The 19,419-nt window shown below is 38.0% G+C and overlaps 1 protein-coding gene across 1 annotated transcript in view; it reads left to right on the forward strand.

The window, feature by feature from the left end:
• LOC139728376 (adenylate cyclase type 2-like) overlaps positions 1–19,419 on the forward strand; it is a gene marked incomplete at its 5' end in the record, with an annotated part of 57,257 nt that overhangs the window by 18,477 nt on the left and 19,361 nt on the right. The window contains 8 exons of the mRNA XM_071639319.1: positions 572–721; positions 2,524–2,684; positions 3,421–3,532; positions 10,888–11,015; positions 14,414–14,572; positions 17,619–17,751; positions 18,147–18,308; positions 18,674–18,732. Coding sequence (XP_071495420.1) covers positions 572–721; positions 2,524–2,684; positions 3,421–3,532; positions 10,888–11,015; positions 14,414–14,572; positions 17,619–17,751; positions 18,147–18,308; positions 18,674–18,732 — 1,064 coding nt within the window. The remainder of the gene's footprint in view (positions 1–571; positions 722–2,523; positions 2,685–3,420; positions 3,533–10,887; positions 11,016–14,413; positions 14,573–17,618; positions 17,752–18,146; positions 18,309–18,673; positions 18,733–19,419) is intronic.

A 19,419-nucleotide genomic window follows, 5' to 3' on the forward strand; every position in this document is an offset into this window, starting at 1 on the left:
GAAATATATATATTCATATCTACTGTAAAACGAGGAATTTTCGCGTTCATTTTAATTTCGCGAATTTCGCGAGTGCCAAAGTTCGCGAAATTAAAATGCACGCGAAAGTTTTCGTCTACACTACATGCATTGTACGCCTGTGGCAATTCGCAAAAATTTTATGCCACGAAAAAGGCTGTCGGCTCCAATTCGCGAAAATTTCATGCCGCGAATTTATCATGTTTTACAGTATCTGTATCTTTGTCTTTTTCTCTCTCTGTCGGTCTGTCTGTCTGTCTGTCTGTCTGTGTGTCTGTCTGTCTGTCTGTCTCTCTCTCTCTCTCTCTTTCAATCTTTCTATCTATATCCCTGTCTACCTAGATTTTGTTCTGATGAAACAGGAGTGGAGTTTTTTTTAGAATGGAGGCAGCAGTGTTACTCTGTTCTTGTATCTTTGTCTTTGTTTTTACATACGTTGATAAGCATCTGTGTATACAAAAATATGTATATTTATATTTATCTGTATCTTTCTCTCTCTGTTGGTCTGTCTGTCTGTCTTTCCATTTTTTTATCTATATCCCTATCTACCCAGATCTTAAGTAACATCGTAATGTTTGTGTGCTGCAACTTCATTGGGGTGTGCCACAAACACCTGTTGGATGTGGCCCAGAGGAGGACCTTTCTGGACACCAGGAGCTGCATCGAGTCCAGGATCAAGTTGGAGCACGAGCAGGCCCAACAGGTGAAATCCCTGTCCCAGGCATTAAAGGGGAGCAACACTCCATCTCTAAGATGCCTTTAGTGAATAGGATAGCATCAAACAATTAATTTGGAAGAAGTTCTCTGAGAATCACACATAGGATATCCAAAAACAAAGTGGCCCTAATAAAAGGTGGGTCCTACCATTTTAAAGTTAGGTCCACTTCATTTTACTTTGTCTTTGGAATTTTTAGCCATTTCAAAATTGATTTTCATCAAATAAACTTGTAATTCCTCTTAGAATTATGTACTCTTTGATATTTCATAAAAAAGGTTTATGATTATCTTGCAAAAAGTCAAAACCTGAAGCCTTTCCATCTCAACCAAAACTATACCATCCCTTTAACCTGTTAATGTCAAATGACACTTGAAAAGTTGTTCCTCTTTATTGAGTGCTTATCTCTAAGTTTTCATGTGCCCATGAGCTTAGCTTTGAATAGCCAAGCTTTTTTTTCAACATACATTTATCTCTCAAACCCTGACCTAGTTGTAAATTAAGCAAGCCACTCAGGTATAGCAATGTGCCACAGTCCAACAGGATGGAAATGGTGATTTGAGGGATTTGGGGGATTAGGTAATATCTTTTCTTTCACAATTTCTTTCCAAACATCATAGTTAGTCAGCAAAGAGAACACTCAAATGTTCTTGCCAGTCAGCTAACATTCACCCCCTTTTCCAATTACATTATTTTTTTCTCACACCATGATAATAATGAACTGAAAATATTTATCCACCTTTCATAGAATCAGTAGAGAGCAATGATGAGGATAATGATGAAATATGCACCCTGATTATCAAAATCATACTTAGCAGTCTTTGTTAATATCACAATGACAAGGGGAAGAAGATTAAAGGTGTTTGAATAAATGTGTGTTGAAGAGAGGAGAGGTCTGTTGGGGGCAGATAAGGACATGAATATTGATGACCAGACAGGCACTTGACCGGACAGGCACTTGACCACAGGGTGAGACTGAAGTGGCCAAAGAGGGGGGGGGGGGGGTTGGAGTGGGAGAAGTTGTAGGGGAGAAATGTCAGTCACGCTTGACTACTAGTACGGATTGAATAACGGATTGAATAACTCACCCTGCGATACGCTGGCACCCCTGGGTAATTCTCAGTGTAGCCATGCCTGGTAGGTTGCAAGAAATCCCACATCATTGGCCTTCTTCTTTGACCGAAAGCATTACACCCACCCCCCCTTTTTTTTAGGGGGTGGGATGGAGGCAAGGGGTCATGGTGATTGACATACATCTCACCATTTTTAGTAATTTACTGTCTTGCTCAAATGACATGGGGGAATGGGGTGAACCAAGTACCACCACCACCATTATAGTGACAAAGACAATCAAAGTAAAGTAAATGTCTGTCAATGTCATTTCTTCATGTGCAAATTACTTTATGAGATAGATTTACAGATATTATTGACAGTGAATTGCATTAAAGAATAACTACATTCATCAGAATGTACGTGCATTTGGCCACACTGACATTGCTAATGGAAAACATGAGTTGCGGTCGGGAGAACATTGCGCCTTGCTGTGAAGTAAAGGAATGATTTATGGAATTAATCTTGTAGAAATGGCAACATGAATCTATCATGGAAGAGAGAGATTAGGGAATATGAATGCCGTGGAGAGACAGTTAAGCTCGAGTAAAGAGTGGCAATTTATGAGAAAGTATTGGATTTTGATATAGGCACATCCCAAATGAGTTCTATTTGGTCTATAAATGGCGTTTAATGTGTTCTTGTTGATGTTATTTTTTTCCCTCTGCTACTGTCAAAAGGAGAGGCTGCTACTCTCTGTGCTACCAGCCCACCTTGCCTTTGAGATGAAGACGGAGATGATGGAACGGGTACGGGACCCCACCCTGGGGACAATCTCCCACCGCCCCAACAGCAGCACCCACTTCCACAGCCTCTACGTCAAGAGGCATAAAAACGTCAGGTGAGAGGAGGATACAACACGGTATCTCTTCCACTCTTTGCGTCCATCAAAGGGGGGAAAAAAATCCACTCTGTTTTGGGAGTTGGCTATTACAAGGAGTGCTAAGCCCAGCAAACACATTAGTGAAAGTGTCTTGCTGGACAGAAAAAAGCACCAACAACAGCAACAAAAAAACAAACAAATGAGCAAGCCAAATATGGGAAACTTGTTTAGGGTTGAAGCTGAAGATGTTTTCACAACTTAGTGACACTAGTCACAGTTTTGTATGCAAATTAGGCAAGGCATTCATAGCATAGATTCACTAACTGTTGTATATGTTTGCTCTTGAAAATATTGTAAAGTTATTCTCATCAATTTCAGCAGCTATAGCACTGCCCCCACATAGCCAGTGCAGCTTATTGCTACAACATCAGAAAAGAAGTAAAAGAGAAATACAATTTCCTTCTGAATTTCTAGTCAAAAGAGGGAATCTGGAGAAGTTATGTGTGCAAGTTAAAGGTAGTCTTGTAATGAAGAATTAACAACTCTCCTCCCCCAACAGGCACAGGTTTTACTCCATGCATAAGAATGAAAATTCACAGCCAGAATCTCTTAATTGAAGAGAGTACATTTGGATGAAAGATGCACTAGACACGGCATCAGTCCAAGATTGAGAATTAAGATTCTGAGATCTAATCCACTCGTAGGGATAAATGATTGAATAACGAATCCTGGTTTTCCTTGAACCCCCTATCAGCATCCTGTATGCAGATATAGTTGGCTTCACAGCCCTTGCCAGTGAGTGCTCGCCTCCAGAACTGGTCAAGACTCTCAACGAACTCTTTGGAAGATTCGACCAACTGGCAGAGGTCAGCCTTGTTGTTTTTCCCCACCTACATGTGCATATACCACACAAACACCCTCTGAAATCCTTGATGCGATTTCTTAGAAGTCTTTCAAAGAAAATGTAGATATTTTGCTTTACCAGTCTGGTTGACGATAATTCATTGTGTCTGGGGAAATCACTTGGGGCCTGCATGGCACTTGTGTGTGTAAGCTTTTGTATGCAAGCTTTCACTTTGTTTCTTTTACATGTTTTGTTAATCTATACTCTCCACTTCATCCTCCAACTGCTTGTGTGTGTTTGTCCTCTCTCTACAGACATCTTCTATGTGGGCATTGTATGCTTTCACTTCACTTTACCCTCAGCTTCAAGAGTGCCTTTTATCTCCCTGTACATTTATTGCACAACAAACTTATGTTGGAATCAAATCAATAATGATTTTGTTATTTTGTTTTCGTCGAGATCTACCCGAAGAGGAGAGGGTAAAATTTTTCTTGCGTCTTGTCTTACATTGTCAGAAATGCAGCAATATTCTTCCCCATACTGCCTTGAGGGGCATCATAATTGCTGTTGATGTACAAAATAGTTTTTATTCTCATGTTTGTTAGTTTGTTTTTGTTTTTTTCACAATGCCCTAGTTTGTGGCAGATAGACTAGCAACAGATGAGCAATAGCTCTTCACAGGTTGAACTCCCTGTTAGCTTTTGTCGTGAATTGAAAGCTTTTTTTCTTTGGGGGGAAGTCGTGCACAAGAAATCAATCCCTGCTCAGATTCCTCTCGGTAAATGACGCTCGGCGAGAAATGGCCTCCGAAACCACGAGTCGTAAATGAAATCTCAAGTGGTCGTCATCGTGAGTGAGATGGCCACAATTGTGTCCTTCTCGCACAGCAAAATCAGCTGCGTCAGTGCAATGGACTTGATTCCCCTCCACCCTCCCTCCACCCCACCCCTCCATCTTCTGAGGTAATAGGGGAAACACTTGCTGCAGCCATAATTGCGATCTGGTGTCATTAACCATGGATTGCTAGAAGGTAATCTGCACTGGCAGCCCATCAAGCGTCTACTGCCTTGAGTGTTGTTTTACAATTTTGTTTATGTCTGCTTTGGCAAAGGGGCTTCTGCTTCATAGCATGATATCATACATGTGGAGTGGAAACATTTTTACTTTCATTGCATGTGCGTCACACTTTGAGACTATGTGCCATTAATAGTGATATTAACTTCTCTGGAGGATTACTGTAAAATCAGAAACATCCACAGCATAAAACTTTCATGAATTGGAGCCAATATAATTTTTTTTTTTTTCCGGCACGAAACTTTTGCGAATTGGCGACTGGCATTCAATGCATTGTGTAGACAAAACTTTCACGTGCATCTTATTTGGGGGAGTCTTGGCTCCTAGGGTTGCAAAAATTGTGAAAGCTTCGTGCGTGCAGAAATTTCTGGTTTTACAGTAAATATTGAAACCAATATTCGAGCTTGGATCAGCTGGGAATATCTGAGAATTGTTTTCACTGAGATGGTTGGTAGAGGATTGACCCGATGTCTGGTGTGATATGTGTGTAATTGGATATACCAATTTTAGTAATGTATGTTATCTTTATCTGTTTTCTCCCTGTGTGTTGGGAAGAACATGTTTATGCAGCTACATGTATATTAAAGTTGAGGCAAGATATATGCAGGTCATAGATAAAGCGGTTCTGCAGCATAGTTGTGCGTGGATGTGTGCGTGTGTGTGTGTGTGTATGTGTGTGTGTGTGCTTCTAACAATTCAAGTTATGCTGATATCTGCCACACAGAAACAAGCTACAAAGTAAAAAGAAATGATGTTCTTAAATATAAAGAATTCCACTTCTAACAATGCATAATGGATACACAAACCTGTCAAACAGTAATTTACTAGTAGCACAAAGAGATTGCCTTGCACAACATGACCACTCTGGGCTGTGTTGCATGAGGTGGTGTGAAGTCAGGCATAACTATCAAATATGAATGCAAAATGTCTCATTATGATTGACAGAAAGCCATTTTGTGTCTGTTCTTGCGTATGATTCCCAATGATTAGACAGAAATATGAATGTGTATTGTATATAATCCATTCGTCTGTTTGTTTTTTTCAGTGATGTGTACATGTGCATGGAGAGGGATGGTTAGAGATGCCAATTACTGTATTTCAAACATATTTGGTGCATTTTCCTCACTTTTTCTTAGTCCAAAGCAAGAAAATAGGGGTTTCAAGTAGAAGAAAAAGACTCTTTAATCAGTTTTGATTCAGTATACTCAATGTGTACAATTTCCCAATTGTATCCAATATTTGTGCATGGTTGTTGTTGTTGTTTTGCCTTTAAAAGTTTTGTTTTCACTGTGTGTCGGGATATTTGTTTGTTTGTTGTTGTTTTCTTTTGCTGCAGGGTAGTGGATAAGATTTAGATTCAGAAAGATTTCCACTCACTTGCCAGTCTACATAAGACCAGCTCAGAAGAGTAGGGATGATAGGATGATACAAAGATCAATCTTTGTCATTTGATATGTCCCCCCCCCCCCCATGGATTCTAAGTCAATACACACCAGTCACATCAACTGTTTTGTGTTCATCCAACAAACTAACGCACTGGGGATGAGATGTTTTGCGATCTTCAATGCTTGATCGTCAATTTTTTAGCGTGTTTTCAGTTCAGAATAAGAAAAATCCCCCTCCTCTTTTCTCTCGACGTTTGGTCATCTCACATTCAGAGGCAGAGGATGAGAGGGCAAGAGAGAGAGAGATCAAGAGAATGAATAAGAGAGAAAGGGGAGAGAGAAATATAGGTAGAAAGAGAGGGTTATATTCAGAGAAGAGAGAGAGATTGAAAGAGAGAGGGAGAGGCATTATATAAGTAGATAGACAGACAAGTTCAGAGAGATAGATAGAGATAGGAAGAGAAAGAGAGGGATAGAGAGAGAGAGGTATATATATATATATATATATATATATATATATATATATATAGATATATATGTAAAGAGAGAGAGAGAGGTATGTAGAGAGAAAGATAGGGAGAGAGAGAGGGACAGCCCTGGAGGCGAAGGAAAGGGAGAGAGCAAGGAGAAATATGGGTTAATCTATCTGAGATTGCAACCCACTCTCCCCGCTGCCACTCGCTGCTGTGAATCATTGATATTGGAGATTTGTTTATTGCTCCTGATTTACAAGGGGTATCTTGGGACGGGATCATATTGGCCAACCCAATCAGCTCTCAGGTCAGAGCTCCTTATTGGGGCCAATCTTTGCCCCCAAACTCTCTCTCTCTCTCATCCAACCATCATGGATCTGGGAGTCGCTAGGAGTACGATCTGTACCGCATATTTCTGTGAATGTGAAGTGTGTTTATATTGTGGCCACATGCATTTTGAAGGAGAATACTAAGGAAAATTTATCCTTCTCGGTGGAAATACTGCAAAAATTTGCGTCATCCCTGTGGTAATGCATATTCTTGCAGATACTAGCAACAACCTCAACAACAGATGTCAAACAATGTAAATTCAAAGCCTGGTATAGTTTACTTTGTTAGAAATAATGAGCCATTTTCTCCTATTTGGTATAAATTGATGCCATCTGCGTCATCTTCATTATTTCTCTAAAAAGCGTGACTTTAAGATTGTTCTCCAAAGATTCAGCACCATAGCTATTAAAGATCTCAGGCAAAATTGCAGAAGCTATCACTATCCTTCTCAAGGATAAATTCCTGCTTGAAAGAGGACAAGAAGAACTGGGACATGTCTGTAATAACACCACAGCTGGTGTGTCGGGTAGACCAACAATCTACTTTATAGGTGGAATATATTATTTGCAGGCAGCACATTTTCAATTTATAATAATAGTAATGGTAATAATGATATGTTATTATTAATATTGTATAATTCTAATATACTATAATTATATAATTATTATTATCATTATTATTATTATTATTATTATTATTATTATTATTATTATTATTATTATTATTATTATTATTGTTATCAATATTATTGTTGTAATTATTATTATTATTAATACTAATATTGGATTTAATTATTATATATTATTCATATTATTCAATTTAGTACTTTACTGAACTAGGGCAAAAATAACAGGACACAATACTTTTTGGAGATGTCAAAATGTGTTAAAAAATAATCTCATCATCAGAACTCTTAATTAAATCAAGTATGACAATGGTTTCCACTCTTACAGCTGAAACTGTTTAATTGGATGATACTTGACTCAGTTTGACGACTATTTTGAATATTTGATCATGAGTGTGATAGGTTTGGTGGTAGACAGTGTGGTGTAGTCTCAGGACTCTTTCTATGATGCACACTCTATGTCTAGTCAGACACAGTGACTCTCCGTAGTGTGTTGGAATGAGTGTGATTAGAGAGGTGGTGCTCATACCTCTCATGCCTCTTCCTCTCTTGTGCATATTCTTTTCTAATCAGTTAGTGCCAGTTTAAAGGACCTATGTAATGCAACATGCTTTGGCTCTTATTTCACAGTTCTGGATGTGATCTCGACAGTAATGAAGGAATGTAGTGGGTCGACAAAGATATGCAATTGAATGATCAAAATATTAGTATTACATCGCTCAGTCCACACGGACTGTGATAGGTATCCAGTTCTGCCAATAATGTCACACCAAGAGATGGCGGTATATCGATTTTAGTGATCTAAAAATGTCGTTCGCAGGACGATTGGTTATTAACGGATTGCTCCAAATTCATTGTTGTTATTAGAAATGATTGCCAGATTCATTTTCTTGAGAAAAAAAAATGCATAGAGGAAACTCTAAAATGAAAAAAAAAGCTCATCTTGGAGCTCCAATTCCTTTGACATTTGATTAAAAAAATACTGGAAAATGAAAATCTAGCACATGCTGAGTATTTGTACGTGATTTGGTCAAGTGTGTATCAGTGAAGAGTGTGTTAATTTTATAGTGATAAATGAAAAAAATTAATTTGTATAATGATCAATAGCAAAAAAAATGAAATATATTTCATCTCAAAATCTACATTTTTTAATCAAAAAATGACATCAACCATTTGTGATGCTACAAGAGAAATTTTGAGAAAAACGAAATGTGGGTGAAAAGTGCATGTGATCACTCCATCACATATGAATATACATCTGTGGTAAAACAACCATCACAAAAAAACATGACCGTGTACAAGATGACAGTTAGCTCTCCAGAGCTGAGATACATGATACAGCATCAGTGATGAATGGGGACAATGCTAATACCAGGGGACATACACCTCAGGTCATGTTACACCATCTGAACATGTCGCTTGATGTGAACTATGCCCTCAAGGTAAGATCCGTCTAGATTCTTAACCCGTTGAAGGCAAAGTCTCCAGGGGGCATGTTGTAGCAAAATCAGCCCGTCCTCAACAGGTTAAGTAGGTTCAGCCAATATAATGCTCCCACATGTGGTCCATCAAATGTGATATATATTTTCAATGAGTTATTTCTGATGTGCCCTGGAAAGCCCTTATGTATAGCTTCAGTTACAAAATCACATTTTTGATGGAGGAATATTTATATTGACTGACCGATGTGGCACTAAATACAAGTCTGTCAGTTTATAGACTTGGTACCACATATTGTATATGTCAAATGAGGAAAAAAAAATAAAAGCATATGAAAAGCTTTGTAAAACAGGCATAGTTACGATGATTGTGTGTAGCAACTTATTGTTACTTGTATTGTTGTGACTTGTGATTATTTTTTTTTCATAAGTGATATTTTAGCAATGAGACTGATTAGATTCTTTTTTTTTTAAAGCAAGCTTGATTTGTTGAAGATCATCCTTACAGATATGAGACCCCATTGTGAAATTTAACCCTTTCCATACTGAATTCTTAAATCCCCAATGACATATTACAGAGGCCACCCAGTTTCAGTAAGGAATGGGTTAAAGGGTAACTTTGCTGATACCTTGTGATGGAATTCAGACCTCCATATAGGTCTAGACTTGTTTACTCACAATTTCCAGGTTTAAGTATGCCAGTACTTTTTGTTTTTATCAAAAGCTGTTCATTATAACCATGAAGCTTGTGTAAGGGTTACCCTGTACGGCAGCAACAGGTACAAATTGTCCATGCAAACTTGATTACAAGGTTTGAAATTCATTTACTAGGAGGAGGTGCACTGAATAATTCATTGCTGTTTCCTTGAGGAATTGGGTCTGTATTCATAACTACATTGATTTAAAAGTGGCACTTTTTCCATGAAAGTGTGATTTTTGTGTACCCTATGCCCTTCAAGATATTTTCAAAGGGGCCTGAACCTACGTGAATGAAAAATAAGTAGCAATTAAAACAGCTTGGACAGTGTGATTGTGAGAGTATATGTGTGTGTATGTGTGTGTGGGTGAGTGTATGTGCGTGTGTGTGTGATAATTGATTTTATTTGTCAATGAGTCAAGTGTTGTTCCTCTAGAATGCTCTGTGACCGTTACATCACAAGTGAACAGTCACTTGAGTTTGTTGGAGTCAGCCTCATTCACTTTGAGTATGCAGTGCACTTACAAATTGCTTTTGAGCTGTATAGTAGTGAAGAGATTAGTGATCTGTAGCCAGCATCCATGGTCTGATGAAGGGCCCAGCTTATTGTGATTTTTGACCTTTTTAAAGACACCATAGACCCCTTATTGTGGGAATGAAAATGTTTGGGAATGGAAATTAGATGTGAAGTTCGGGGAGCATGCAAGGGCTTCTCACATTTTAACCCATTGAAGATCCAGTCCTGAGTATACTCGGGTAGGTGTCTAGTATGGAAAAGGTGTGTTGTAGCAAAATCAGCCCATCCTCAACAGATTGAAATTAAATGCGACTCCACCTTTTGGTGGACTTTGATTCTGTACAAGATTTCAGACAAGAGAATGGTGGAATTGGATTTGGCACAGAACAATGAAGTCATGAAATTTCACACTCTTGGCTGATTTCACGAAATCATTATGTATATTCTAAGGTAAACATTGTTGCATTAGTTTGACCTTTTTATAGCTCTTGCCTAATTCCACTGGTAGTGATCTGACTAGTTTAAAGTCATTGTTTATTTGTTTTGCTTTGTCCTTTCTCTGTTTTGTTTTATTTCGTGAATATTTTTGATTTCTTGTATTTTGTTGAAATTGTTGAAGTGCTTTGAGTCTGTATAGAAAAAGCGCTATATAAATACTGGTCATTATTATTATGGAGTGTCAAGCTGTCCCAGTTGTCTTTGTGCAGCCACTTTCACAGTTTTATTGCCATTATATTTTAGAAAATGCTACAAAATGTTCCTAAATAAGGAAGGCTTGGTAAAGAATGCAATAAAATCTTAAGTAACGTTTTTCTTCCCTTTTGATCCGTCCGCCAGGAGTTTGACTGTATGCGGATCAAGATTCTTGGTGACTGTTATTACTGTGTATCGGGTCTGCCCATCTCGCGGCCTACTCATGCCATAAACTGTGTTGAGATGGGACTAGCCATGTGTGAAGCCATCAAGTGAGTAACCCCAATACTGCAAATCTAATTTATATTGTATGCACGTATGTGGTGCAACATCAAGTTACCAGAATAAAGTCGGAGATCATAAGCAGGAGAAAAATGCACGTAAACCCAATTTTGGCAATACCCTCTACTGTTTTCTAAACATTTAATTCATTTTGAAAATATTTTCCTTGTAAAGATGTAGGGCAAATTCTTTATCAGTTTAATGCTGAACACCTAATGAATTTATATCTGCCAAAGAAACAAAATTATTTTCCTGACTATATATAACTTTTGTGATGGCGTATGACACACACGCACACACACATATATTTCTTCCATTGTTTGTTTCTTGTCAATTTTTTTTTAGTTATTAGAGAGCTAGAAATTTAAGTGGTTTCTTCAAATGGGAAAAATAGTTACACATTCCTTTTTTATTTTGAGCAGATTGAATTCACCCAATTTCATCTTTGTCCAATATAAGATATAAGCAGTGAAATCAAAATTCAATTCAAGGATGACAATATTTCAATCTTCAATTTCAATCCAACCTATTTTGGTATTTCTCAATGAAATGACTAGGCTTTCCTTTGTGTCAGTAGGGTTATGTTTCCCACAGATTCTAATCAGTACTTATGTATGCATGTGGAGCTACGGTAAGGTTTGAAAGAAGTTATTTCTGCCTTCAATTTTCTTCAGCATCATATATATATGAAATATGTATATTTCTTCAATGTAGACAAATGCAACCTGTCAGAAAAGAAGGGTATACATGTGCTTTAAGAGTTGAAAATTGAGTTGCAGTTAAGTTTTGTGGTGGGCCTATTCCCACTGAACTGTGTTTATTCACTTACTGAGAGTTATTTCTTTTTTGCTCAAAATTTGATATCACCAAAGGTTTCACATGTTAGTACTGTTACAAAAGTTCTGTTGAATTTAAAATATATCAAGATTGCACAGTTTTGAGATATTCCATGTTTACGCTGTCATTATTGGCCAGAGGTAAGATGGATTGAGTAAATTCTAAACGTGTTTACCTTTGCCAGAAAAGTGGCATTTTGCTGTTTTGTTTTGGTTTTTTGGGGGGTTTTTGTGTGTATTTTTGTCTATCAAAGTAAATGAGGTGGCATTTCTGGGCTTGAAAAAGGTGAAGAATTCCCAAATGTTTGGTCACTTGAGCCGCAGAGTAGCCCTCCTCCAATGCATCAAAGACACTGAGGGTGTGAGAATTGATCTATAGCACTCATCCCATTGCACTCACCTCTGGGGCCTGGGATGGATTTGTGCCACTGCAAGGAAAAAAAAAAATCTAGGCAGACCAAATATCGACTCTGGATCGCCTTTCACTGCGTATCTAGCACATAGACATAAGTCACTTAGCTCCTTTGTTCGTCTCGCTGAAATCCCCTGCCCATTCGTCACGATGTAATTCACCTGGGAGAATTTGAATAATGCCAATCATATGCACAACCTTCTCTTTCTAGTTGTGTGAGTTTATGTGTGTGCGTGTGGTTGTGTGCATGTGTGTGTGTGTGTATGTGTGTGTGTGTGTGTGTGTGTGTGTGTGTGTTTGTGTCTAAGTGTGTTTGTTTTAATATTTGTTTGTTTGTGCACATGTTTGCATTAGTGTTAGTGTGAGTATTTGTTTTTGTTTTCATGCACTATCTACTATTTTTTATAAGAAATCACCATGTACTTTTGTAAGCTGAGGATAAAGAGAAAATATGCCCGCCAAATTTTGCACAACTGGTGTGACTTTCTCCTCGTACAGAAAGTAATTAATAGCATTTTGCAGACTGAAAAACAGTCTGTCTGCTCAAATATGATTTCCAAGACTGTTTGGATTGCAAATGTCAGAAGAGAGAATGGAAAATCTTGCTATCTACATAAGATATGAATACATTATAAGAGTGACATTTTTTTCCCACTCTCTATGTTGAATAAGTAAGAATCATATTTGTCCATCTTCTCAGTCAGATTCTTCATACATCCTACGCTCTATTTTTCCCCCTGACCATGCAGCTGGTATGTTTCAAATGGAAAGTTTAGTGCCACTTCACTGTCGAATTGACCTTTGATAAAGTGAGTGACATCATACAAGTTTCATTACAATTTTAAAGGGATTGTAGAATATTGGTGGAGATGAGGATTGAGCCTTGAACTTTTTGCGAGATACCAAGAGACCACTTATGAAATAATACAGAGCATACCATTCTAAGAGGAATTTAAAGTTTATTGGATGAAATTTGGTTTTGGAATGGCTTAGATATCCAAAAACAAAGTACACTGTAGAACAAGGCGATCCTTATAAACGGTGGGTCCCACCTTTTATTGGGATTGCTCTGTTTTAGATATCTCAGCCATTTCAAAACCAATTTTCATCAAATAAACATTGAATCCCTCTTGGAATTACATGCTCTTTCATATTTCATAAGAGGTTTCTCATTATCTTGCCAAAAATGCTAGAAACCTGAAGTTAAATCTCAACCAAAACTATATGATCCCTTTAAAGTAAGAAAGCATTTGAAATACAAGGTTTCACATTTTTTCATGAAATTTTGTTGATAAAACTGTCATAGGCACATATGCAAATGAGTTGAGGTGATATCATTGCCTCACAAGTTTCCAACCTCCTCTCATACAAATCTTCACAAAATTCATGTCCGTCACGAAGCTCCGAGGTTATAGATGTCCGATGCTATCTTAACTTTAATTTTGAACATAATCATGACAGAGCTAATATTAGGCGGGGGAAAGTTCAATTCCAAGAGGGAGAAAATATGTTTTAAATGGGAGTCACATAGAGTGAGAGAAATCCAAACACAAGCTGGAGGAGAGTGGGAGATTTAGCAAAAATGGTCTCAAAAGGCGAGGTCAGACTGGCAAAAGATCGAGAAGTTTAAGATCGCGAAGTTTTGGCCATTGGTACGCGCGCAAGAAAGAGTGCGCCATCTGATGGCTAGTGATTGTGACATAACAATTCAATTTCAATTCAAAGTTTATTTCATTTTTCGACAAAACATATAAGTTACACTTCTTTTGACAACAGAGAATAAGGTAAACAGAACCTTATGTATCAAAAAGAATGTAAAACAATTGAGGAGGACTTTATAGTAATTATACATTGTAGTTTAAAAAAAACCCAGAAGTGATCGAAACAATGCACATCTGTACATGACAATGGCCTTGCGCTTCGAAGACGCCGCCCGCAAACAAATCGAGAAGTTTCGCGGGAAGTTTGCGGTCACACTGGCAAAACTTCGAGATCTTAAAGATCGTGATCTTAAACTTCTCGATCTTTTGCCAGTCTGACCGCGCCTATTGTGGGAGATCTCCCACTGAAAGAGGGAGAACTGGAGTCTCTGTATACAGATGCCACGAGTCAAGTGTCTGCTTCCTCTTGTCCTTGTTAGGACTGTGCGGGACGCCACCGGTGTGGACGTGAACATGAGGGTCGGCGTACACACGGGGAATGTCCTGTGCGGGGTCCTCGGATTGCGCAAGTGGCAGTATGATGTCTGGTCACATGACGTCACACTGGCCAATCATATGGAGAGCTGCGGGGTTCCTGGGTAAGTCTTGACCAAGTTAAAATTCTTTGTTTTCTTTTTCTATTCATCATAAAGTAGGACTGGTTCAACCACAAACAGGAATACTGTATATAGAAAGTTGCACATCTGCTGATTGTATTATCGTGAATCTGATTACATGATGATACGTCGATGTAGAGCAGTTTGTCGATCAGTTGCAATGATGATAGAAGACGTAATTTACAGGTGGGAAAGATATTCTCAATCAGGACAAATTTCCCTTTTTAAATTGTATTTCAAAGAAAGAGGAAAAAGCATACTAAATGGGGAATGTTTAGTTTTTTTAAAATGATATACATGTGTGATAAGAAAATGCATGAAGTATAAACAGAAGTGATAAAGAATGTAAGTTCTTCATCATGAATTTAGAAGAATAAAATATATGCACGGAAAAAATTAGATTGCTTCTTTTAGACTTCAAAAAGATTGTTGATCAACATGTGATTAAAAGTTTTGTATATCCCCCCAAATACACACTTCAAATTGATCTATATATATATACAGTTGAACCTCTCGTATCCGGACAAGTCGGGACCGGGGCTCATCCGGATAAGGGATTTGGCCGGATACGAGAGACTCAATGCTTTATACATGTACATACATTGTACATACACATGTACTGATGTGTAGCCCATTGTAGTGCCACATGTAGTAATGTGTATCCTGCAACCTTTTCATTGTTACACTCAGTAACAGACCCCAAAATAGAGGTTCGTGTTTGCAAGAATGAAATCATTTTCTTTTATAAATTCTTGGGATGATTTACCTAAATAATAATTAAGAAATGTATCAAGTAGATCTTGAAGATAAACAGTACGAGTCGACGAAACTACGCTTCAAAATTCGATCATCACGGCTCGGCAAAGTCGACTGTAGGTCGCCATTGTTAGATGGTCTCCCTCTCTCTCTTTGTGTGTGTACTGTGTGTGAACAATTTTTGAGTGTTCAATATCATTCGTTGCTCAGCCAATGACTCGAAACAATGCATGTCTATCTAGTCATATCGACGGCTGTGTGTGGACCTATATGTGGCAATGCGATATGAGAGGACTCGAGCGCATAATCTGTCCATGTTCTTGCGATGATTTGGGGATGTTTGGGGATGATAAAATGCCTGAAGGTAAGCAATTTGGAAGGAAATTTAATGTAATGTATGTTAATCATGCTGGAAGTAATATGTAATTCATGTGTGTTTGTGTAGGAGTTCTCAAGGAGTTGGGAATCCCCCTTACCTCCCGTAATTATTATTTTTTTTAAATCACGGCGAGATTCCGTCCGTGTAATAGAGCGATCCGGATAAAGGAAGGCCGGATAAGAGAGGTTCAACTGTATATCGAAACATTTGGAGAAAATATGGAGCAAATTGTTATTTAATTTAATTGAGTTTAGTAAAGCACATGATTAGATTAAAAAAATGTGATTAGGTTATGGAATTTCATTATTGACAGTGACCTATCATAAAAAAGAATAATAATAATTGAAAAAAGCTCATTGATGGCTAGGTGTCCATCTTTTCATCTTAAGATAAAACTAAAAAGAGCAGTAATATTACCCCCAAAACTGTACTTTTAGTGATTCTTAATTCTGATCGAAGGACAACACAAGTACAATGTCACAATTCCTTTTCAGACATTCAGGGACTGATGAGCAAACTTGAATTAAAGCATTTTCTTTCAACAGAGAGATGACTGAACTCTCTAAACAGCATCCAGATGCTTAGAATGGCTTGAAGATCCTCAGAAGAACAAGCCACACATCTCAGTGTGGTGTCAAAGCTATGGAATCAAGGTTGCAATCTTTGCAGTGCGATTGTTTCTATTCCGCTCTGTCCTTCTCTCAAGCTGACGGCTTGAATCTGATACGAATTCCCACTGCGTTATTAGATTTGTCGGTTGTTCTAGCTGCAGGTGTTGTTTCTAATCGAATCAAAAACTTCACAGCAGCATAGATATATATTTTCTTGTTTCTGCCCAAAATTTTGATATATGGAGCGGATGTTTTTGTGCAAGCGATATGTGTGACAAAGATTATTGCAAAGTCATGCAGAATGGCAGCCGAATAAGAAAGAGCTGCACTGGCACTGATTGTATGTGAGAATGACAATTGAATTAGCCACTTCTCAAATGTCCTCATGCTCTTTTCATGCAGGTTTAATGATCACCAGTGAACAGTCCAGAGCACGAAAAAAAAGAGGAAATTTGTCAAATTGCATCAGCTCTTCATTCTGAATGTCGTTCATGTGTATTTGAGAATATGGATTCCTCACTGGTGCATTTATGAGAAAGAACGTACTTGATATTGAAATTTTTATTTCACAATCAAAGGCTTTACTTTACCTCCCCTCAATTCATGATGGCGTTTACAGAAAGACTCTGAATTTTTGAATGACCAAACACCACTTGGTTCCTTTCACCTGCATTTTAGAACCAAGGCTTTATGTTCTCCTTGCTCCTGAATGATGTTTTCAAAAAGCCTTCAAATTCCTCTTTACTGAGCATGCTGACACCACATTGTTCACCTCGCAATTGACCTCAGTAGTGTCAACATGAAGATTTCTGAAAGCATTGCAATCATTCAGACCAACTGTTGCCTCTTCACAGGCTGTTCTTGCAAACATAGTTCCTTAAAAACCAACATTCTCAAAAGTATTCTTTATTCATAGAATATACTGATTCCTTTATTGCCTTTCTTTTATTGGCGGTTTTCATATTTTGTGTGCTTATCCAAGTCTAAGCTGTTGGATGCTCAGGTGGCTATTTCTGAATGCTACGTGTTTGCATGGACTAGTGTACACATATCAGCTCTTAGGTTGAGATTATCAGGTACACGCATCTCATTTCATGTTACAACATGAATGATCCTACTGCTGAACAAAAAAGTGCAGTGAAAAGGTTGGCAGTACTTACCAAGCCATTTTAACTTAATTAGACGTGAATTACCTCACAGTATGTCTGTCTGTCTGTCTGTCTGTCTGTCTATCTATCTGTCTGTCTGTCTGTCTATGTGTGTTGATGTTGTTGTTTTACAGGAGAGTGCACATTACCCAGACAACCCTCGACAACTTAGGAGGAAAGTATGACGTCGAGCCGGGCAGAGGTCATGAGAGAAGTGAATACCTGCGGGACACGGGCATCAACACATTCTTCATCGTCAACCCCAAGGCAAGGACTTTTAATAGAGAACCTTGAGATTTGAAGAATCACTAGCTGTAGAGATGACAGCTGTAATTGGTTTGGGCTTTTATGGTGAGGAGGAAAAGCTGGAAGAATAGAGAGTGTTCCATTCTATTTATTGTACCCCAGATATCACTGCCAGAGAAAATGTCCACCTCAACTTTATGTTACCATCTTATCATCTTTGTGATAAATGCTAGGTGCAAGATGCTCAAAATTAATGCCTGCTCTTTTTTTTTTTTTACTAATTTGTAATGATGTTTGGTATTTCTTCAAATGTTGAGAATGAGGTTGGTCAAGATAGATATTTTTCAATTGCTCAATCATCAACCGGTCACATTTGGACGAGGAGGTTTCTTTCATCTTGTATCTTCCCTATGCAGTCAGCCACAACGGACCTCCTACAGACCCAAGCGGCGCCCCAAGACCAGCCCCGTGGGAAGACGTCGCGCCGAATGGCCCGTTTCCTGGAGTCCTGGTCTGGGGCCGACAAACCCTTTCAGCAGATCGCCACCATGCCTGTACCAAAATCCATTGGCATTTCTGTGAGTTGAAATTACCTTGCGATATTCAATTTGCTACCAGCTATGCTTTGTGAAGGCAATATGAGAAGATGTCTTGTCAAAATGCAGATTGTTGTTCGTACATGCAATATAATTATGATGACATTTTCACTTGCGCAGAGAGATAATGCATGTATACCAGTTGTAGTACACTTTAAAATCCGGAGAGCACATTCCGCAGTGTGAACTTGTGTGATAATGTAAGCAGACATTTTATCTTTTTACTAAACCATGTCTTGAATAGAAAGTATATGTACAGAAATACTTGTATGTATAGTGCTGTTCAACATAATAATCTGATCTAAAGTAACCTAATTGATTTCCTATTTATTCATTTCTCCTCTCAGGGTATCCATGTTCTTAATGCTTGCCTTATTCCATTTAGCATTATGGATCACAATACAAGGTAATTAGTCCAGATATTTTGATTATATAGATACTTTTATGAAACACATATATGCACACACAAACACACACAAATTGCCTCCCAATGTATTTATGTCATTTTCACATCATGTACCTTTCCACTCTGTGATCAGTCAGGTATCATCTACAAGAGTCTCAACAAACAGTGTCTGTGTGTTTACTTTAAAACTATAAATTTTTGCGTGTATGAAAGTCTTGCAAATTTCGTTGAGGAGCCAATATTAGCGAAAGTAAAATGATGAAAAGTTTTGTCTTCACAGTGCAACGAATGCCGGTGTCAATTGTTCGTAGTTTTGATTAGAATTGATTTAATTTTGATTTCTGCATTTTTTTTTTCGGCCAACATAAACGTACATTGCAAAGATTTGTTAAATATAAATACTAACACATGCAGAGTATGTAAACACTGCCGTTCTTTTAGAAGTGTGACCCCACTTCTTATTCAAGTGATTTCCATGATCTGTTCCATCATTCTATTTGCTTGACTGTAATATCTGTGTAAGAGTCAACTTCAACAAGACAAACAAGTGGAGTTCTGCTTTAGTGACTGCTCCACAGTGAAAACATCATTAGGAATACAATAGGACCATTCCCTTCCGCTGAAAAAGAGAACGTTCATTTTTTTCTGACATTAATGGAATGATTCATAGAACCTATCTAACAAATG

Source organism: Diadema antillarum, unplaced genomic scaffold, assembly GCF_040938485.1.
Source record: "Diadema antillarum isolate AM-2024a unplaced genomic scaffold, OU_Dant_1.0 seq00000177_RagTag, whole genome shotgun sequence".
NCBI classification, from domain to species: Eukaryota; Metazoa; Echinodermata; class Echinoidea; order Diadematoida; family Diadematidae; genus Diadema; species Diadema antillarum.